At 38.5% G+C, this 23,038-nt stretch overlaps 2 protein-coding genes across 5 annotated transcripts; one reads left to right on the forward strand and one right to left on the reverse strand.

Annotated features, from left to right (window-relative positions):
* Positions 1 to 3,139: 3,139 nt before the first annotated feature.
* On the forward strand, positions 3,140 to 7,300 carry LOC124174609 (bifunctional peptidase and arginyl-hydroxylase JMJD5-like). 3 transcript variants are annotated; one of them, XM_046553880.1, is made up of 7 exons: positions 3,140 to 3,322; positions 3,644 to 3,791; positions 3,870 to 4,053; positions 4,301 to 4,471; positions 4,551 to 4,771; positions 5,283 to 5,438; positions 5,637 to 7,300. In XM_046553880.1, the coding sequence occupies exons 1-7, from the start codon at positions 3,288 to 3,290 to the stop codon at positions 5,892 to 5,894; spliced, it is 1,173 nt and encodes a 390-aa protein (XP_046409836.1). In that variant the 5' UTR covers positions 3,140 to 3,287; the 3' UTR covers positions 5,895 to 7,300. The 3 variants fall into 3 exon arrangements, with proteins under 3 accessions (XP_046409836.1, XP_046409857.1, XP_046409846.1); XM_046553901.1 differs by having other exon boundaries at positions 5,725 to 7,300; XM_046553890.1 differs by having other exon boundaries at positions 3,870 to 3,972.
* On the reverse strand, positions 5,168 to 21,612 carry LOC124174603. 2 transcript variants are annotated; one of them, XM_046553865.1, is made up of 27 exons: positions 21,360 to 21,612; positions 21,119 to 21,243; positions 20,813 to 20,944; positions 20,395 to 20,526; positions 19,920 to 20,033; positions 19,658 to 19,842; positions 18,329 to 18,455; positions 17,985 to 18,106; positions 15,952 to 16,084; positions 15,677 to 15,862; positions 14,616 to 14,707; positions 14,342 to 14,417; positions 14,043 to 14,164; positions 13,039 to 13,157; positions 12,748 to 12,915; positions 12,447 to 12,553; positions 11,670 to 12,374; positions 10,652 to 11,058; positions 10,423 to 10,557; positions 10,163 to 10,316; positions 8,499 to 9,184; positions 8,037 to 8,114; positions 7,837 to 7,958; positions 7,403 to 7,507; positions 7,295 to 7,345; positions 6,802 to 6,989; positions 5,168 to 6,721 (listed from the first exon to the last, which is right to left on the reverse strand). In XM_046553865.1, exons 1-27 carry the CDS (start codon positions 21,370 to 21,372, stop codon positions 6,629 to 6,631), a joined length of 4,677 nt encoding a protein of 1,558 aa, XP_046409821.1. In that variant the 5' UTR covers positions 21,373 to 21,612; the 3' UTR covers positions 5,168 to 6,628. The 2 variants fall into 2 exon arrangements, with proteins under 2 accessions (XP_046409821.1, XP_046409812.1); XM_046553856.1 differs by having other exon boundaries at positions 5,168 to 6,989; positions 12,453 to 12,553; positions 21,360 to 21,607.
* Between the last annotated feature and the right edge of the window lie 1,426 nt (positions 21,613 to 23,038).

Here is a 23,038-nt window from a genome sequence, read left to right on the forward strand (position 1 = left end):
TAGATGAAAAACTCTAGGGGAAAAAAAACCGTAGGGAATCAAATCCAGGGAAAACCCAAGGAAAAAACTCTAGAAAAAAAAAATCGGAATAGAAAAACCCTGGAAAAAACCCCTAGGGAAAGAAAACCCAACTTCCAGAACTGTAAATATCTTCGCGTTTGTCATCTCTAAAGCTATTTCTTCGAAAGGCGGCAATTTGTAATGTTCTCCGAGCAGGCACGAGTTCAGGTACTGACGGTCTAAGCAAATTTGGAGCGAATTATCCGGTTTTTCCACAAGTACATCCGGATTCTCGAACTCTGTTGGCTCGTCTATTTGCCTGATAATTTTGTGACGTTCAATACCCTCAAGTTCAGATCGATAAGCCTCTAATACTTCAAAAGGTACCTTCGTGCAAGGTTCGATGTTCCCTATATATCCTGGTTTCATTTTGAAATCGTAAACGTACCTGACTTAGCCGATGCCTTCGAACAAGTCTTCATTTTCCCGAATTAAACCCTTTGTTCCCTGAGCCTTATTTGAACTTATATTCGCTACTCGAGTTAACAGTTTTGACTTTACAATGCTCGGTAACCGCATGATAGGTGTCGTTTTTTTCGCAATCAACTACGTAGAATACAAGATTTTCAGTCTTACCTTCAACTTCGCACCTCGTTGAATCTTCGGTTACCGCGTCTATCTTTTGACGGCTTACACATACCTGCGCGAAGTGATTGTACCCATTGCACGCTTTGCATTGCTTATTGAAGGCTGGACATCTATTCGCTTGATGTCGATACCCGCATCGTTCACAGGACGATTGATTCTGCTGCTGCTGATTTGGCTGTCCGTTGTTCTGCTGCTGCGTATAGTTTTGTTGTCGTCTGGATGGCTGGCCTTCGCTGCTACTCTGCTGTTGCTACTGCTGCTGTTGTGTCTGCTGCCCTCTGCCTCTGTTGCCACGCGGCTGGTTGCGTCCTCTACTGGACGGTTGTTGTTTTTCTTTTTGTTTTGTTTGGACGACATCCATTTTCTCGGTCGTTTTTAATGTCTCAATTCACTGATTGGCTAGCTCGGCTGCTCTACACAACTGCGTACACCTCTCGAAACTCAGGTTTTCTTCTTCTCGGAGGAGCCGATCCTTCAGCTGTGCGTTTCTTATGCCACTGATGATGCGATCTTTGATCAGGCTATCTTTCAAGGCCCCAAACGAACAATCTTGACTCAACTTTTTCAGGTCCGTCAAGAAACCTTCGAACGATTCATCCGGTTTTTGGTTTCCTTGGAAAAACACATGTCGGCACACACTTTCATTCTTCTTTGGCACACAAAAGTTTTCGAATGCTTTCACGACTTTGTCGTAGTTCTTCGCGTCCGCTACACTGAGCTCGAACGTGTCGTATTTTTCTTGTGCCTCTTCTCCGATGGCGTGAAGCAAGATGGCTATTTTCACTTCAGCGGCTTTGTTATTCGATTCCGTGTTTAGCAGGTATATACCGAACTTTTTGAACCACTTCTTCCAGTTTTCTGAAATATTCCCACTAAATGAGAGAGGTTCTGGCGGCTTCAGGTTGCTCGAGTGCTGTGCCATGTTTCCTTCGTCACTTTTTCTTCCAGCAAGTGCTTCATCGACTGAGCGATTCTCGTTCGTCGATTCTTCTAGATTTACCGTGACGTCTGAGGCGTCTTCGAAATCACTAGTAGTGTCTAGTCCAGACTGCGCCATTTAATAAATGTGGAGGACGCTTTTGTCGTGTTCAGCCTGCAGCCATCTTTATTTGTCTGCCTCTAGGCGTCACCGCCAGGTGGCGTATAAGCTCGATCGTGACAACCAAAGCTGCATGCTTGAATCCGAGAATTTGGATTGTCACGTTTTGTGATTTCGGCTGCTTCTTAAGTGATTCCGACTTTTTCTTTGCAGCCACCGACTTCTCTTGAAGTCTACCGGTTGTCGCTCAGGGTTGCATGTATACAATATTTACTGTCGTCATAATGTCATCGTTGTAATATTCTCTCAATTTCAATTTTATAGAACTTTCATGTGGTGTATAACCCTTGGTATGATCAGTTTATTCTTATGGCGAGAAGTGGCAATTGTGACTAATATCTGTGTAATTATCAATTATTTCTTGCCACGTGGCACTGCTAGCGCCACATATGCACAAGTTCTCGTCCGCAGCACTTGTCTACTACGCTCTGTTCGGTAAGGGTTGTGCTTGTGTTGAAGCTGACGGTACCGCGCTGCTTGTAATCCGACTTCCACGTTGGACTCTCGGTATAAGCTTGGAATAAGGTTCGCCAGAGCTTGACATTGAACGATATATACACATATCCCTGCATAACAGGTGAGAGTCGATGTAGGTGAATGCATATTTATTATCTGTTCTACAAGATATTTCTTTAGAATGCTGTACATCTCAGCGACAATTAAGGTGTGGACAGTAAAAGTCTACATCTAACAGTAAAACACGAACCACATCTAATCAACTGTGATTGGTGTAAGCACAAAGAATATTCACGGACGCGGATTGAGAATTTAGGATGATCGATATGAGTATCCATAACGAATGCAATGCAATGTATTTATAAATGACAATATTCAATAATTATAATTATCAATAGTGGAAGCTGTTAAATTTCTAAACGCTGCTGATTACCCGATCAAAGCACTGAGAGCACCTTACCTCGAAACCGCCCGTGTTCACAGTAGAAAAATGTCGACAATTTATGACGTCACATATTTCCCTAGGATACTGCGACGGAACGAATTTCTTCCCAGTAAGAGCACTGAACAGTTCTCGCAGTGTACATCGGAACATACCCTTTATTCCCCCCTTGTACGGACTCAAAAAGCTGATTTAATACTCCGTGGAGCAGACCAAATATTTGTGTACCATTGTGAATTACAGTCTTTTTTGACAAATTAATTTTTCTTAGAAAGTAAGAGTAATATGATTTCTCAAGAGTTTCCGTCGAGTCAAAACGTTGTCATTGACTGGAATTATGTATTATTTGGCCATCTTTGTGTAGTGAAGCAGAAGTACTGAACAGCTGTTTGTATCCTGGAAATATTTACCTATAATTACATTTAGATTTCTCATTCCACGATTATTGTATTGTTTTAACATCTTTTAATCTTTATCCATCAGAATCGTTATGGATATTACTTGGCTGTGTGCAAAGGATTTCCCATTATCTGAGGCTCTTTTGGTTGATATTGAGAGCAACAGCCCACTTGAAATCAAGGTTCACTTAACACTGATCTGTAGAAAATTGTGGGCTTCTATGAATTCCACCAAGTAAATATAATGGATATTTACCCGCAATTCCAATGCTTCTTCAGGTAAACGAATTGAGACGTTACATAAAAGCAAGGTTCCTGTGGTTTTCATGTTCTGGGGTACCAAGCTAGCTCGTCGGAGACATTGGCGGTACCGTATCGTTCCATTTCTTCCGCTCCTATTGGTACATTACAGTGGGATACTCTTGCGGTCTCTCTCTCGGTCGCCGGTGTGCTGTCAAGCGGCTATCAGCGTCGGGAAAAACTTGTCCCCGCACCTGCATAACACCTGTGCTTCTATGTAACATCTGAATTCGCTGTTCAGGTTCACCCTATACTTGCATCATTTTGTAATGCCATACCTCTGTTCTTTCCCACCTTAAGGATTATCCTAACATACAAGTGGTTACAAGATGCGATAGTAACCGTGGAAGCTTGCCTCGATCGCACTTGGGAATCGCTAAACTCTGGTTGCTGGAAGGAAGTATCGATCCATTACAAATATTGTTACACGTTTTGTACCATTATAAAAGTATGAATGACTGATTCGTATTAGAAATTTTTTTATTATCAGTTTATTTAATACCGCATATATTTACCTCTCATCTAGTCGGTGTTATTGCTAACGCAACACAAGTGTAAGGATGTGCCGACAAAGTCAAGAATTGCACAGCTGAAAACATTTGAAGACACCATACTGCAAATTGATAAAGGTATACTACTAGGATCTCCGCCTTTATCTGATCCAGAGTTACTCACCACTGTTGCTTGCAAATTGACCTCACTTATCCATGGTACGGACAGGCATGTTGGCTTTGGTCGCTATATGTTACGATAAGTGTCACTCACATAATCTGTATAAAAATGTGCCGACAAAGTTTTATCCAATTGCAAGTAATATAGAATAAAAGGGGACTCAGAGTTTCTTGGTCAGCAACACAGTTGAAACACCAAAAATTTAGCAGATTTTACAGATAATTTCGTACAACAATCCTAGCTCAACCTTTCTGGGCTTACCTGGCTAACACGTATTAATTTTAGAACTAAAGGGGAAAAAGTGTTTGAAGGTTGAAAATCTGATGACATTTGACTGCCGTGCTCTTCAAAGGACTGAGCTTCCAGGGCTTTCTCTAGTTCTTCATTACCATCAGCCGTCCATGGAGGCATTTTATAAGGATATTTTTCATCCGAAAATACCTGCTGTTTTGAAAGGTACATTTTTTTCTTGTGACATCAATTGACATCGTCGTCATACTCGGCATTCTACTAACAGCCGTATATGCTTCGCTAGGGTGCATGGAACATTGGAAAGCCCTGGAACTTTGGAGAAATCCTGAATATTTACTAAAAATTGCCGGAGTAAGAACTGTACCAATTGAAATCGGTTCTCATTACACTGCAGAAGATTGGACTCAGCGTCTGCTCACTTTCTCAGAATTTATTGTATCATATATGACATCCGATACACCGCCAAAGCTAGGATATCTAGCGCAGCACGAATTATTCAATCAAGTTTGTAGAATATACACGTTTATCTAATTATTTATTCAACAATGTCACAACTGTCAAGTCCTATTGGAACAATATACATACATATTTCTTACTTGATGGATTAAACGTACAGACTGATTAAATATTGTGATTGATGTAATATATCATTTGTTTCTGATATTATTCAAAAATTGGCCATTATTCGCTCTACTGTTCAAACTTAGAAACGGTCAAATAGTTTCCATGCCCAGACTTGATTAACGGATACACTAAATGAAGTGGATGAGCGCTCCATCACAGTTTCTATTTAGCAAAATTTGACGATCTTTATAGCTTTAATTCGAAGAATAATGATGGCCTGAAACTTTTTAGCAAATTAATTGTAATTGGCTAATATGTACCCCGCTACTAAATGTGTCTTGGCCACAGATTTATTTAAAGACAATTTCCGTTCGTGTACAATTCACCTTGATTTACTTGGTACAAGTGGAAAAAATTTGAAATCATGTTTACGCAAGTTTCGCAATTTCAGATACCAGAGTTGATGGACGACATCGCTGTGCCGGATTATTGTAATTTCACTGATAGCGGGGTCGATGCTAAATCACCAGATATTAACGCATGGCTAGGGCCGAAAGGCACTATCTCGCCTTTGCACTTTGACCCAAAAAATAATCTTCTCTGCCAGGTAAGTTTCTGAATTGCACACTCTATTCGTTTTCATGCCTCATGAATCAAGTTTAGACTAGTACTTAGTTCGGTTAGGGACTACTGTGCAGATTACTTGTTCGGTACACTCGCCGCTTCATCGCAGTTATGCTAATTGGACAGGCAGAGATTTGTATTGATTATGGATTCACCTAATCTTGCTTTGTTTCTCTGTAAGGTATTCGGGCATAAGGAAGTCATACTGTTTCATCCTCAGCAAACCTCCAATTTATATCCTTACAAAACTAAACTCCTGACTAATACAGCTCGTGTGGACCCTACAAGACCGGACTTTCAAAAGTGGCCCAAATTCGAGAAGGCTATCGGCATGACGTCTACTCTGGGCCCTGGTGAGATGTTGTTTATTCCACCAGGGTGGTGGCATCACGTCACTGCATTGTCCCAGAGTTTCTCCGTCAGTTTCTGGTGGGATTGAGATGTATAACGATTGTACATGCCATTAGATCTCAAATGTTCAATGACTAAATCTTAGCCGTGTATGTATAATTTCTTCCCATCGGTCGGCGAAGGACGATTTGTTGAATGCCTTGTTCTAATTATAATTTAAAGTCTGCGAATCTGTCGGAATGTAAATCAAAGAATATCATTCGATATGTTTGCTTGTAACAGTAGTGTTACTATGGACAGTTGAGTTCAGTGTCCGAAGTAATCGTCATAGCATACTGCCGATTTGGAATATTCCAGGTGATTGAATACAGTATTTTTAGAAAAAGAATTAGGACGCTGATGCAGATACTTTTCGTCAAGACAGTTCGTTATACCGAGATCTGATCCCAATCTAAATATCATTGCTGAGCCATATTTCATGGGCCATAAATCGTCACGAATTTACACACAATAATATCTGTGCACAGGATTCACCATTAAGTTGTATACCGCAATTTAAAAATTTATAGAATTGTTAACACTGGAAAAAGAACTATCGATTTCCAAAGTCATAGTAAAATGATACGGGGCATAATTGTTGGCGCTCCCTCACGTGATACCGCACGTACAAGTTGGCAGTTTGAGTTCCGTTTCTGGGACACGTTTCACGTTTAGAACATGACATCTGTCGACCGATACGTCAAATATATCTGTTTTATTATGACCCATGGATTACTAGTTGTCAGGCGGTTATACCTTTGCATTGTTCATTGGTTTAAAACTTTATGAAGGCAGTGGAGGATATTCTTCATCCATAGTGCAGTGTATTTTACACATGGGACATACGCTGTTACTGCACAACCATTTTCGTATACACTGTAACGAAAAACATACAGAGCTACATGCAAATACGCTACATTTTCGTTTACTTGTGATGAAAACAAACCGAAACTCACCTTAGTATGGAAGGAATGCTGACACGGCAAGTTGTACACAGGTGCTTCCTTGTCACTTGACTTCATGATCTCTAAACAAATCGTACATTCGGAATCTTCATCGTCTTTTGTCCAGTCGACAAGCCCCGACGGTATGGTTTTCCAGCCTGGTTTTTTCGTCAAAGCTGGTACCTTGGCTCGATAATTAACTGGAATACAGATGATAGATAAAGGTGAAACTGTAAGAAACCACAGTAGGCAGCTATGACTCTATTTAACTACAGCAACCCTAAGTTTTGCACAATCATCAGTTTGTGCGTAACATGCATAACTCGAAGTGTGATTCGATGACCAACGGGTACGCCGAACGTGTTAAATCACGACTTGGATTCGTAGCATTCTCGGATTTGTTCTAGACGCTGTTAACAAACTAATACTGATAATGTTGACGACATGGTTTGGTAATTTTTTATATCGAACTAGCAGAAAGTGTAGAGAAATAAAAATATTTTACCCAGTTCCTCGGCTTGCCTCTGATTCATGACTCCAATTTTTTTTTGTTGCCCTAAAACATATATTCATGATATATGAATTGTTTGACATATACGAATTGAAATTTTACCTAAGGGTGTAGACGACGAAACTTTCCACTGGTTACAGTTATTTGAGGGTAGAACAGGTCGTTCCAACGACGAGGTTTGCTTGGGTTGCGAATATAGAACCATATCTGGAATTGTCAGAATTGCATGTCTACTTATAACACATAACAATGCTATCGTAACCAAAAAGGAGCTGGTGGAGTACCACAGAATTTATGCGCTACTCGTTCCATATTGTGTCTCATTTTGCAATATATTGTTCGACAATGTAAGTAGACGGTTGTCAAATACGAGCCACAAGGTTTAGCTTCAGATATTAAAGCGCCTGAGGTATAAAATATACCAAGTTTTGTCATCCCAATTAACAAACGTACATTTAGCATTTTATTTAGTACCTCAAGCTCAAGCGAAGTCTTACTGACATAGTCCTTTGACATGTTCGTAAATTCATACTCACGCTTCTCCTGACGTTGCATAACAAATTGTTCCGATTCTCGTAATATGTCATCTATACGCATTCCGGATAGTGTATCATTGTGCGATCTGCGCAAATCTTGTAAGCTCTCCAGTAAATCAAACCTGGATGAAAGATTGATAAAATGAGGCAACAATGAACGTCAAACAATGAAAACGTTAAATATCTAAGTTGTAACATACTCTGGGACTCCTAAAAATTTTCTTTCCAGTTCGTGGACCAGCAGATCTATACCAATTTTTTTCGGTGCAAGTGATTGTCTAGGAAAAGTATGGGAGAAATTTCCGGTATTACTATTGGTTGTGAAAACATTGACTCACTTGGCAATATTGCTGTAATGAAACGTTTTGAATAGGCCGCAACGGTAGCCAATGTAATTTATTTAAATTTGCAAGCTTGGTAAGTAATCGTGCTGCACAATTGCAAATTGCCTACAGGGAATCTCTGATGCAAGGGTGAGCTCCAAGCCACGCGCACACCACCAGCGTCGATACATGCACAAGTCTTTTGACGTAGGATTTGTCCTCGACCCTCGAGTCGTGTGAAATTTGTGCGTGTTTCGGTGCTGGCTGAGCAAGCGTGGCTTGGAGGTTGCACGTTCACCAGGGATTCCTTGCACAATACAGGTTGTTAGTTATATGTACCTATTGCCCAGAGTCTGTAATGTGTTCTCCGGTGATTTCATACCAACTATCTTTGTAGAACGACCCTCACACGAATCTGTGTAATTTTGCTTTTTAGTACTGTGGAACGTAACATCTATACATTTAGTTTCATCGTTGGAACGCTTTGCGGGTGCAGTTGGTTCAAAATGGCCTATAGGCAAAGATGCTTGATGTTCACTAATATCACGTTGCCTTTGAAATTCGGCACCGTGGATCGCATCCCTTACATTTCTCTGCCCTATGTGGTCATTCTTGCTTGTGGAGCAGAAGTGTGGGTCCAAATTCAATTTCTTTACACTGGTGGCACAAGGTGTCCAGTTTGAGAAATTACTTTGTATTCGTGGACCCTGATTGTCTCTGGACGTGGGTTCGTAAAGCATATTCCAATGCACTCCGTTTCCTCTGGCTTGTGTATTTGGGCCCTGGTAAGGTACCCCTGATGGTGGGTGAAAGTAACCAAGGTGCTGGTGATGGGCACTTGGCGCGGTCTGTTGACTTTGCATAAAGGACATTGGATGACTCATGAACTTCGCTTGACCCTTGTAGTATATCTCCACCAGATTAAGCGGTTGTGGAAATATGATATTCAGAGATGGTTTGGTAACTTCCATGTTTTTGATTGGCTTGTCTGATTCCAACAATGCTTTTGCCTCCAAGTACTTTTCCTGTAAAAATGTTACATAATTCTTATGCTTCTAGAATAAAGTTGTTGGTTCTGTGATGTCACTAAACATATATGCATGGTTCGGGAGCATATTCATAATGCGATTGCAGTCTCGGAATATTGTCATTAAAAGCAAATACTAAACAAGAGTAGGTATGCAAATACACGCATGCACAGAATGTTAACCAATGCGATACTCGCACTTGGCACTGTGAAGACAATACTGAATTCAAAATGTTCAGAGCAAGATAAAGGGTCCTTCCAGCAAACTGTAGAAAGGTCATTTTCTACCTGAGCATTGTCGCCGCGTTTCCTATTGGTCCTCAGGTATGTCAAAGAATACGCGATAATGCTACAACGGACCAAATTCGGTATAAGAACCATTAACACTGAATTCGTTCGGGACGCATGCGGGCGATAAGTTTCTCTGCAATAAAAAATTTGGAGAACATCTTTTTCTCTGGGAGTTGCTAATTCCAAACTCGCAATTGCAAGTTGTCGCTCTATTATTGAATTATAACAAAACGTTGACACTACACTGTTCTTTGGGGCATCTGTGTTCTTGCGAACAAACACCTGTTCTTTCGAAGATCACTTGGTAATAAGATTAAGTACGAAAACTTTTTAAATACGTAAGTACGAAGAACCTAGCTGTTGTATGGTACAGGGATAAGATTATCCAATCGCACAACGGAGAATCGTCTTGTAGCGAAACGTATAATAACAAAGTTCTACTGTATTTGGATTAAACCGATTTGCACCGATTGTTGTTCCTAACGTTCTATCTTCTTCATCTTTACGTAACAATACACTAAAGGTGAGCAATTATAAACGAAAATCGAATGTATGAAATAGTTGCTCTAACGCGTGGGTTCCACAAGATTTACCACTACTGATATATCTTGAAAGACCAAACATCTAGTATTACTGTTAATATATTACATTCGATTTATTTTGTATTGCTATTAAGCAAGCTGACCTTGTAAGTCAATGCCATATGCTGGAGATAGCTGTGCATTTTTTTCCATTCCGCTTGAACATCCATTATTGGGAATTGCCGACCGGTTAGCACTTCAAACAATTTACCCACCTCCTTCAGCATGTGTATATGATCGTTACATTTCTCAAGCGCTCTGAAACTCAAATAAATAATTGAATACAAATCATCCCGAGTGTGAAAATACTCGGAAAGTAATTCTACGGAACCGACAAGTGATACTCAAAATATCTCCAACTCACTTCTCAAGTATAATGTTGTCCATGAAGAATTCGTTGTTTAAAAAATCGAGTCTTGCTTTGCGTTGGTTGGAGCGTGACAGAAATTCCAAACTCTGTTGTTGTCCGAATTGAGTTTGTACTTTGAGACCGTTGTCCCTGAAAAATTTGATCGAGCCATGTAAATGTCAAGCGATAGAATGGTTTGCATTGCAATATGTTTAAGAATGCAGTCAAATATTGTAACACTTACATTGGATTAAGATCTGCGTTGCTACTATCTGACTGATGTAACTCATACTTTTGCAACTTCTTGTCCGTCTTGTTCCTCTCCTTTTCAAGTACTCCTAAACGATTTTCAATTGCAGATTTTTCTCTGAGAAGCACGTTAAAGTTGTGTTCGATCTCGGTTTTTTCTTCAAACAATTTGTCATACTTGTGCATCAACTCGGTATTCTTCAACTTCAAAGTTACATTATCTTCAGTGCAGCGCCGCAAATCAAGCTGACACTCTCGGATCTTCTCCATAATTTGTGATTTTTCTGATTCAAGTTTGGAGCATTGAACCTCGAGTCTGTGCGAATCCTTTACAAGCTCAGACATACTTGCAGAAGATACCATTTTATATTCCGTCAGTTCTCTTTCCAGATTCTGAACTCTCTAAGCAAATGTAAATCAATGCTGATTAGAGTGTGTACAAAATGAGATATAGCATACGCTGGTACTGTTAATATTTGACGTTACTGGCGAAAATTAATCAAAAATTGATTGAAGATGATTTTCACCGAATTTTATTCGAATAAGGGGCATCTCAGGTTTCGTGGTGATTTCAACGTTAGGTATACATTTGTAACAATAAACAAGTTCAAGGCTAAACAACTTGTTGCTAGCTTGTATCTATTACTCATTTTGAAAATACGATCATTTTGAATAAATATTCAAACTCAAATTATGTCCACAACTGATTTGAGCGAGGAAAATTTTTTTAAAGTCTAGTTTCACATGAAAATGCTGCCTACTTCAACAGCAGAGTTGGGGCTGTCTCCTAGTTTACATTGCTTCCTGATATCAGTAACACATATTACCTCATTGACTTTGACGTCATATGTAATCGATATGACTAGTTAAAAAATTCAGAGTGAATTGCGAACAGAGTGACTTTATTTTGAATGTCAAGGATGTTGACCTTTCTAACTTCTATCAATAATCATCGTAGCTGCTGATATGTCTAGCCGATCTTCAAAAAATCTATAAACAAATTCTGCACCTACCGTATCAATTCTATCCGTGCAGACGCCTTTAGGTTTGGCCGCATCCAAATCAAAACTGCAGGCATTGTGAATATGTGCCGATTTGCTAGATGTCCTGTCAAATGGAACTTCACTTTCCCGATGGGAGCAGTTCATGTCAAAAGCGTACAACGCGGAGCTCTGGTGCATGTCACGTCTAAGGGTTACTTTACAAACGGCGGGATCTGTGGCGGGATCTCTGTTTACAGAATGAATGACTTCTGGTTCTTCAGGGGTATTACAGATGTCATACGATGTATCCGTCATAGAGTTATTTTTGAGCTTAACTGCGTCATCTTGACAATTATTCACTGCTGATTCGCAATCTGTTTGGACTCTATTCAGATCGTTTTCAATTTCATCACCAAGATTAATTTTTTGCATCATTTCATGACAATGATCTACACCAAGGGTTGCTCCCAGGTCTGCAGAGTTCTCGGTTATAGTCCAGTGATTGCTCTCAACGTTATTGATGACCACATTTGAAACATCATTTGAACATGTCGAATTGGTAGGTGACGAGATTTCGTGAAATGTCAGCATCCAAGGAGTATTATCATCTCGTGATTGCTGACGATCATGATCTTCCATACTTTTATCTGCCCCTCGAAAATCACGGGCTTCGTACGTAGGCAAAGGTATCTTGTGGGAATCGGCGACAACCGGAGAAGCAGATATCCCAATCATCTGAAAATACGCACGAGGGTGAATTGAGGTGGATACGAACAATTTCCGATATAATTATTGATTGACAATTATACTAACCATTTTATCCGTATCTGTATCTGTATCATATCCGTGGGACATTGTTTGGGTTCTATTCTGCTTCTCCTCATAATCACCAATTATCAAATTAAAGACGTCGTCTGATAATCATAAATATAACATTATTAATTGTTGAAACCATATAGCCAGAGTGTCATCTTGCTCGGTAAATTCATGGTAATTATTGTTGCTTGAAATCATCACTACCAGACCTTGCATTGACTCAAAAATATTGACAATAACAGTCGCAACTTCAATGAAATGCACGTATTCCGTTTATTATGGCAAGGCAAACCTTGTATTATTGCTGTTCGGGAGCGGAGCGGATCGGCTAGCAGAAATTTAAGGCAACCGCAAACTTCACTCCGAACTACCGCGAATAATTCCGGCAAAATTTCGGCAACACCAATGTAGTCTCCCAGGGAGACAAGCTTGTACGATTGTAGTAAAAAGTCGCTAATATCTGTAAGTATAAGAATAATCAATGGTAGGTGAATCTAGGCAAACAAAACAAATCTACATCGTTCGCGAATGTAGTACGTCTGTGCGAATGTGGTTACATGACATACAAAACTAATCCGTTCACCTGTCTCGTTATTTAACGCGTTGCTATAATTATCGAATACGAATTTATCCTCTTCCCATTTTTGTGAAATCTCTTGCTTCTTAACACAACCGTTTTCTTTGATGAACTCGTAAAAGTATCTGAGGAGTTAATCGAAAATATTAGTACGAGTTACATTGAATTCAGTTTAGTGGTACAAAGCATAACAGCAATTGCTTTTAATTGCCAACAGACATGAATAAGGTGATCATTGAAATCCAATTGCTTTTGAAACACTAAGACTGACGTGGAATTTCGGTTTGATACACTGGAGATGTTTTGAAGGCAGATAATATTTATATCACTTATACAGAAATAACATTACACGATACGAAAGATATGTCCGATTCGTCTATATTTTACAAGTCTACCTATTAAAGTAATGGTCAATCCGATACAATTATAAATACATTGATATTTTTCTGGGCAATGATAATTGTAATAGCCCATTGCAATCTCACTATGAAAATTGAGAAGTGCCTCAGGAAAGTCTTCAAATATCCAGTAATGTTGGTTCCAACGCTCCTATGCAGAGCATTGACTATAAAAAAAAAAAAAAAAAAAAAAAAAAAACAAAACCGGGTGTGCCGTCGCGGGACGCCCGCAAAAGGAACTTCTGAGGTGTTACATATCACATTCAATTTAAGCGGAATGTATGTGCTCGCTAACGGGAAACTACCGTGTGTCGGTTTTGTGTTGGTCCCATTAATTTACTCTCCACTGAGAAAATCGCCATACACTGGGGCGCCATAAGAAGTTCCTTGGAAAAGTCATGGTTTTGTCTCAAATCAACTTTTCAAGATCTTCTATGGTCCCTGGTGAGAATTCAGTAAAATCCTCTTTAAATAGAAAAGAGTTTTGGCTGTGATTTTTTTATTCTATTTCCAATCTGTTCATTTATGTTTGAAAACATTTTAATTCGATAATGATAATTGCAATTGGGCGAGACTATATTTGGTCAATGACCGATATTATCTGTTACTCACGTGAATATGAACGTCTTAACAGCAGCCATTTGCGAGCAGTCATTTTCAAAAATTGGACCTCCCAAAAAATCGCCAATTTCCACCATCTGAGGATTTCCATACATTACGGCGTCTGGTCGCCACTGTAACACACGTTATTTTTTTAACATAAACAGTAATTCCAAACTTATCTAAAAAAGCTCGCAAACCTATATGATGAAGTCTACCTGCCGTGACAATGCATTATAAAATGATATACAGAAAGTGATAATTCATTATATAGCAATTTTTGCGCTCCAGAATCCAAGTTTCATACTCACTTCGCAGTCACTTTTTATTCCAAAATTATTCTCTCTCAAATTCGATAATCGAGCCAATCTCCATGCTTTCTCAACACTGAAAAGAATGATAACTTCACTGGTAATATCGCTGATTTGTACTACTAAAAATGATAGGCCTGACATCACAATGAATCACGATGCGAATGGTTATTGAAAAAGTAAAATTAAGCAAATATCATATCGGTTGTTTTAAATATCGCATATAGCTACATGTCTTAATTGCTGTAATGCCAAATGATAAACCAAGTCTTACCAATCTTCACCAGTGGCTTCTTTACAAATGGATCGGGGTACTGTGATTATACCAGGCCGCCGTATCTTTTCTGAGTGTCGCTTTGGTTTATCCTAGATTATCCAATGAAAACACGAATGGTAGTCAATTGCAGTAATACATTTTTAATTAGTAAGAATACCCCGGCTGACTTTATATAATTTCAGTGGCAACACTTGACACGAATGTGGAATCGTGAATGTTAAGCTAACATATCATGTAGTCGGATAGCACAAACACTATTGATGGACAACTATAAAGTTGAATTCTGCCTGACTTGACCTTGTATCACCCATTTGAAAAGGTGTCAGAATGCCAATGCCAGGAATACATATAGGGTAAATCTTTTTAAACTTCGAATGTACCCAAGAGAAAGGTTTGAAAACTTGAGTCCTAGTTGAGTAACAGTCAAAGTAGAAAAAATTGCTAAAACTGTACTATACACTTTATTTGTAAGTTAGAGGTAATGATTGCTCAGCAATATTTGGCTGGTGTTGGAGATGTACGTTTGGTAGAAGCCACCCGAAGATTGGAGGAATTCAACCAACTAGCAGTATTTGACAAAGCCAACTTGACTTAGATATATCGACAAACTTGTCCCTCATTCTTATACTTTGTGTACCATATTGTATTTTCTTAGCCCAAAATTAGTAACAATAGTATATTGTATAACAAGGAGGCGAACTCTAGCTTTTCGGGCCAAGCGTAAGTTTGCAATACGAGTCGTAGGTAAGTACGTGTAAGGGTCAAAGGTGAATATTACAAATATGGGAGGCGAAAGGATCGTTGCCAAAAAAGAGTTTTGTAATTGTGGTTAGGCTCGCGTGATGTCAGATTTTTTCACGACAGCGCCTGCATACGGTACAGAAAATACCACTTTCGACTCTTAGGACTTGAACGTAGTCATTTCAGTACTCTGCGCATGTGCATTCACAGAATCACTCGACTGTCATAGAAACGGCTACTTTGTGCACAGAAAACACACATGGAAAATAGCGTAAAACATGCTCGCGTTCTACATGCATTTTTGTATGAAGACTTACCAACTGTCTGGGTATAGCGCCCTTGGATGGATAGCGTCGCTTTACCCAGACTACGGGATTTGCAGGTGCCCCAATACACGTTTTTAATTTACCGTTGTCTCCGTAAACCTCTACCTTGGTTATCAAGCTGCACTCACCCTGGCCATTCGCACAGTTGGGTGTGAAACATTCGCAGCCAATGATGTCCTGCGTAATTTTAACATAATTCTGTACATTGGCAAATACTCGGTATGGAAGTACTGCTGCTGTACCAAATTATAAACAGTTAGTACTACCTTGTCAGATAATTTTTTTTCAGCAGATAGTTGATCTTTTTTTAGCTTCCAACATGCTTGATGAAACTTGATTGTACAAGGGTGTCTGTTATTACTGCAGGTTACAACAACCATTCCACTGAATGCAGGATCACTGAAGAGGAAAAATTATTGGACTGAGATGGTTTACAAAGGAGACAAACCAAATTTGTCTCCAGGGTATGTTTGGATTTCAATTTTAAAGAAGCAAGGCATAAAAATAGATATGTCTAATATGTAGGGAGATTTCCCATGAGATATTAGAATAGAAGAGGTGAGGCAGTGCTGAAAGCATCGGATGAATATAGAGAGACAAAAGATCAGGGAGCCATATTTATCTCTCTCGTGCATATGTCGTTAGAGAAAGACAGAAATGACTCAGTGATCTACCTTCACTCTCTATTTACCCAACGCTCCCACTTGCACGAGAGTCTATGTCTCACCTTCTTAATCTTAATATCACTATGGGCTTTCCGTGTCAAAAGGAACAAAAAAAATTTTATTTTTTATCTGATCTCTCTGGATTTTCTTTTGCTGTTCTATATTATTCAAGTAAATATTAAAAGGATCAACCTTGATTTCCTTTAGATTTTTTGAATGAAGCAGTTCTCCATGACTCTCGTCTGAAATATTAGACTTCAGCGATTCAACGATCTTATAGTCTCACGTAACTTCAAATCTAGGTTGACTAATGAAAAAAGTTCTTGTAAAAAACTTTTGCTGCTTTATTAGATGGTATGAATAGCGGCATTGAAAAAGAATTCCTTTATCGTTAACGTGCAGTTTTTGCCACAAATCGGTGTCAATTCTTGGTAATACAAAATTGCCATAGTCGTTGTGGCTAATTGTATAGTAAGAGACTTTAGACATTTTTCAACCTCATAATGAAACAGTACAATAAATATTGTGGTATGTAATACAATGTTGATATTGAGCCCAAGATTAAACTATTTCTCAAACTGAGGAAAAAATATTTATATGAAATTTAAATTCACATGGCATGGCATCAAGAATGATACTGAATAATAAAACGAATAACTTTAACAGTAAAAAACTTGTATTGAAATGATACTTGGATATAAAATTTCAACATATTGATGGCTTCTAATAAGAAACACAACTCCGTCGTGCCAATATAGAAACGCTCGTCCCTAATGCTCAAACACAAAAGTTAATAAAATCACATATCTCTCATGTAGAGCACATGATCAATATGGAGTTAAATCTTCGTTTGCAGATATCGATATGTTAAAATTGGACACCCAAGTAATATTTCAATACAAATTTTTCATCGATATTATTTTTCGATATATTCTTCATTCCTGTTCCTGATGCCATTTTATCTGAATTCTAAATTTCGTGATAGTATTTTTTTTATGTTTCAAGAAATGTTTCAAGAAATGTTTCAATCTTTGGTTCAAATTCGACGTTGCTTGGCATATCGTAAATATTTGTCGTAATGTTGCACTAACTGTAGCTCGAAAATACAGTTTGAGCTGAAAATTCACAAAAATTTGTGATTGATGCATGTATTATTTTCCTTGAAAGTTCCAAACTGCTGCTCGGCCAACTTTGAAATTTATGGATTATGTTCAAGATTGAAAAGAGCATACTGTATTTAAATTTTAGCCGAATCAATCAGGGCACTTTTTTGTTACAAGTAATTTACGGCGATTTGCGGTAAAAACGGCACGTCACCGGCAAAAGAATTTTTTTAATGCTGCTATCGAAAAGATCTAAGAAAACAGCAAAATTTTTGAACTAGAACTTTTTTTTATTGGTCACCTAGATTTGAAGTTACATGGAGTTATAAAATCATTGACTTACTGCAATTTGGGGAACTGCTTGATAGGAAACGTCAAAAAGAAATCAAGGTTGATCCTAGTAATATGCCTTGAATCATATAAAATGGCAAACAAAAATCGAGCGGTGTCAGTGAAATCAGCCGGTCAATTTCACATGGCAAGGCCCATATACTTTAGCTATCACAATGACAAATTAATAACGATAGTTACCTGAAATATATATTTCGATTTGGGCTGTACAACCGTGAACTGGGGACACATTCACCCAGGCAGCACACTGCGTCTGGGGGATGCCACTTTGAACATTCCTCTTTCATATCAGCCAGAGAAACCTATGTTACAACATCCAAACAGTGCTTTAACAAGCGAGTGATTGTTTCAACTTTGGACTTTTATCCACTCGCCTGTTTCTGAATCAACATTTTTCAGTAGTGCAGCGAAAGTAAGAATGTCGAGTCCTGATTAGAAATATATCTAATACGTTTCAAAGTTACAAATAATCTTTGAATACAGTATAAATAACACCAGATATAGAAATATTAAATGTAGCATACCGATAACCCATCTCTAGTAGATTCTGGTAGAATAATATTTGATCCTGGTATTGTGTGTAATGGCAATTCAACGCCACTACGAAGGAAAGCGAAACCTTCTTCGATCGTTTTCAGCGCCAAGGCAAATCTGGTGACAGATTTATACATAATTATCAAAAGTCTTTTGATTTAGTTATGACTTAGAGCATGAAAGATATCCAGGATATGACCACCACCTGTTCAGGTTCTCAAACCTCTCTCTTATAAAACTGCTTCACATTCTTTTAGACGTTTAGCTAGTTTTATGAAACTCTACACTGTATTATGTAAATATGAATGTTCGAAAACCACAAACTTGTTCTCAATGATTTCACATCTTATTTGCGTTCCAGACATAGGTCAAATTAGAGCAATCATTCGAATTTTGGTGATCTGGATACACGTACAGAATCGTTAACCAACAATTTTATTTGATCCCAGATTTTGACTTGATCCAGCGTGTATCAACAGTGAGCACCAATGATGGTTTGTATTGTTGGCTATTTTTATCAGCAAAATAAAGGAATAGTACAATAGGAAAGAGGCTGGTCACACGAATGATATCGCCATCCGTCAGTAATGCACACGATTTATTTTGTCCTAATACCATTGAAAATTCACCCATAGTGAGTATGAAACGCGTGTAAGAAATTGGAGTTTTTTTGCACGCTTTTCAAGAGCCTGCGTCACATGTGCCAAAAGGCATATTTTCAAGTGGGGTCCAACGAAAAAAATATCAAGTACATGGGGAAACGCTGTCTCTTGGAAGATAAAGTAATGACATTTGGCAAACGTTCCACATCATGAATATGCGAGGGTAGTTTGTAGAATTCATTTAGATAAATGATTCAGTAGAGGAATGTAGTAGGAAATAGAAAAACATATATCTCACTGTGAGAGAATTGAGTCAAATAAGCTCAAGTATATACTTCCTAAGATAGATTCTGACCAATTCAAGGCAGCCTGTGTCATCTGCTATGCCGATTATATCGATGGTAGCAAAAAACACTGGTAGCCTTTATTAAACAAGCAGAATCCACATCAGGACGTGCACCTATCCTCTTTAAAGACAACAGACAAGCAATTGTTAGTTTGCAAGAAGCATATCCAAAAATACTTAATTTGACAAGGTCTTGGGTAAGTGATTCCTGATCAAAAGTATTAACTGAGCAATAAAAAAAACAAATTATGGACTACTACAACAAAGCATAAGGTATGTTGGTAAATTAGGAAAAACTCAAAATTACAAGTGATGAATCCCCGTGTTGTATACCTCGGAAAAAAAAAGTTTGAGTGCCGAGCAATCAATACCTGTAATGTTTATGGTGAGCCTTACTTAGAGCAAAATACACAGCTGGTAGCACATGTGAGCTACGTTTCTCAAGAGAAATTAGCAATTCCACTGATTCTGACAGGTTGTTAAGTTGGTTCGTTTCCAGCAAAGTGACGCACAACATATAACAAATGACGTCCTCGTTGATAAATCTGGTTTGCACCTTGGTATATAAAGTATAATAAGTTGTATGAATTACAATATACTAGGTCATTATCAGGATTATACGATGCTAATTACCTTAACGGTGGCATCGTTGATAATTTCCCAGGCTGTTCTATACTTGGTAGATGCTAATCCATAATTCCCAAAGCGATAAGCTTCATAACCTTGGCGCAATAGAGAATCGATCTCCTGACGATCATAGAAATTGTAGGATTAAAGAACTTAGAACATCTGCACATGTTAAATAAGCTAAGTAATACCCATATTTCAACTAGGGTCGTAAAATTCTTAACGAATAAAATAATACATTAGCCATTTGATTCAATATTTAATTACAATTTTTTTCATTTAAAAAATAAATTCAATGGGTAATGGAAATTTATCCCATTAAAAAAATAAATTTAATAGTCGATGGAAAAACCTGCCATTAAAAAATTAAAATTAATGATTAATGCAAATCTTCCTATTAAAAATAAAAATTAATGATTAATGGAAATGTCAGTGCGTTAAAAAATTTAACACATTATTTACAACTCTGCTTGAAACTCACCTTTGGCTCGACTTTTGAGAAATTAGCCATGCCAATGCTTGATTGTTTTGCCATTGTGTCCTGTAAAATGTTTAATATTCGATCATTGGCATCTTCCATTGTGCCAAAATTTTGTTTGTAATGACGATCATCCTAAGAGAAATTGACAAAGCATGACGCATTAATATTGATCAAATTCAAGATAGTTATATGTTGTAAAAATAAATTCAATTCGAGTATGCATGCACATAATAAGCTGCAGATTGTTCAAAAAGATTGTACAGGACACCTGTGATGTTAAGAAAAATGTTGAGGTTTGACCATGAACACAATCCCCTGACTTGTAAATTCCTGGCAAATAGCCAGTATAGGAAATGATGGGAAGGAAAGTTTTATTGGAATGCTTCAGTAGGAACATATGTGTGGAAATTCGCTTTACCGTTAACTGAGGGGGAAAGCAGAATTCAAATTCCATGTGCTCTTGGAAAGCAACAGATTCGGTAAGTCCTTTGATTTTCTCTTTAACCCGTTTTTTTTTTGGATAAGTCATACAGAATTGGTCGGAAATAAACTGAAAGTATAAATACGCTTTAGAATATGAGGACAAATAAATGAAAAATGGATCAATGTACTAAAGCAATTAAATAACGTCGGAAGTTCGTAATAAATTGTGTTTTTTCGGCATGTTCAGCAAGAAACTGACGAGTCCAGGAAGTGGAGAAAAAAAATGTTTATCGACACTTACTTGGTCCGCTTCAAATTGTACCAAATCATCACCACCGTAGTTTGTATCAGATTCTAGCAGCCTTTCAATGTCACTGTAAGCCTTAACTTTGCTTACGGGATGCTGTCCAGCAACGTTTAATCCTGCTGCAGAAAATATGCTCAACTTTAACTTACGTACGTATCTTAACAGACTACTCGAAAAGTTTACAGAACAACGAAAGCCGAGCTTGTCTAACCAAGATTAAATTAACCTAACTAACCTTTGCAATTCATGTTCGCGCCAATACTTATATTACGTACCCAGGTAAGAGTGTCGGAGGGCAATGATAAATATACGTAGTCCGCCACAAAAAGTATCGACTGGTATCGACACACCCTGTGTGAATCTGCTACGATATGCGATTGGTAAAAGTTTATCACGGTGGTTTGACGTTTCCCGCAATATTGTGTTCCAAACGATGAGACGTCAGAGAAGTTGTTTGCGGACAAATTATGAAGCTAGATCTTTAGAACTCATACTGCACGCAGCTTCGCATGCATGAAAAGTATGGAAAGGCCGTGTTCGAAAATTGACTGACAGTACTGTCAGCAATCTTTCATCTCTTTTGCGCTGCTGAGTTCATGGACAGCTCTGTTTCTGTCCTAGAGAATTTTCAGTAGTGGCAGTCAATTTACGAACACGGCCAAAGTGAGGCGGAGGCGTGAGCGAGAGAGTTACATGCCTAATATAATCGGTCTCTCTCGGTTCGCACCTCGTTAGCCGATAGTTGAAAGAAACGCGGGGCGCGAGAGCATACCCCTATAAACAAACATTCGTAAATATGACTGAAAGTCGCACTCTCATTCATTAACTTTCTAATTAAGTCTTGTAGCTGCACTATATAGCTACGCATTTGTTCACTGTTTAGGTCGTTTAACCAGAGTTCTTCTCTAAGTTCTTCTACTGTAACGTCCAACCGGAGGGTGAACCGCGTCTCCACCAACCAACTTAAACGGATAAATCTTAAAACTACGCGAAACGAAATAATCGACGCGCGTGTCTAAGGAAAACCTAACACGTCCTACCTATTCGAGCGCTCGAGACTAACTAACTTGCGCTGCGCCCTCACCGGCCAAGCGAACGTACGTAACTGCCGATTCGAGTATCGGCCCACGAATTTCTGGCGTGGACAATAAGTACGTAATTTGAATTACTATAACGTTGAACTACTTGTCATGTGGAATAAGAAAGGAAATCTACTGTTGTGACCCTTTAGTCATCTTATACGTGGTAAATAGGTACATCATACAAATATAACGAAACTAAAATATTTGTTGTTATAAATTTACAAACTAACACAATATTAATAAAGTTGCGCGAACATTCAACTTGGGCAATAAAAACCTCTCTCTCTCTCTCTCTCTCTCTCTCTCTCTCTCTCTCTCTCTCTCTCTCTCTCTCTCTCTCTCTCTCTCTCTCTCTCTCTCTCTCTCTCTCTCTCTCTGTGTGTGTGTGTGTGTGTGTGTGTGCGCGCGTGTTAGTGTGTGTGTGTGTGTGTGTGCGTGTGTGTGTGTGTGTGTGTCGTCGTACTATGACGATACACACGGCCGCCGCCGCCGTGTCAAGAATCTTCGACTTTCGGTCTTCGATCTTCGATCTTCTATCACTAACAAACACCAACAACGACAAAATAAAATTAACTCATTCTCGGGTATTAGGGAGAGGCTAATAGAAGTCCACAAAACTGGCACCCCGTTACGTATCATTGTCTCATTTGTCAACAGTCCTACTTACCATTTGGCTAAGTATATTAATAACATCTTGAAATCTTTGCGCTCCAGGCCAAAGTCGAATGTAAAGGATAGCTTTGAATTCGTTGTTAACAGTAAGAATTGTTAGATTAAAGAAAGTCATATGTTAGTATCACTAGTCGTTATTTTCCACTTTACGAATGTTCCA

The sequence above is a fragment of the Neodiprion fabricii genome, chromosome 1 (genome assembly GCF_021155785.1).
Source record: "Neodiprion fabricii isolate iyNeoFabr1 chromosome 1, iyNeoFabr1.1, whole genome shotgun sequence".
NCBI lineage: Eukaryota > Metazoa > Arthropoda > Insecta > Hymenoptera > Diprionidae > Neodiprion > Neodiprion fabricii.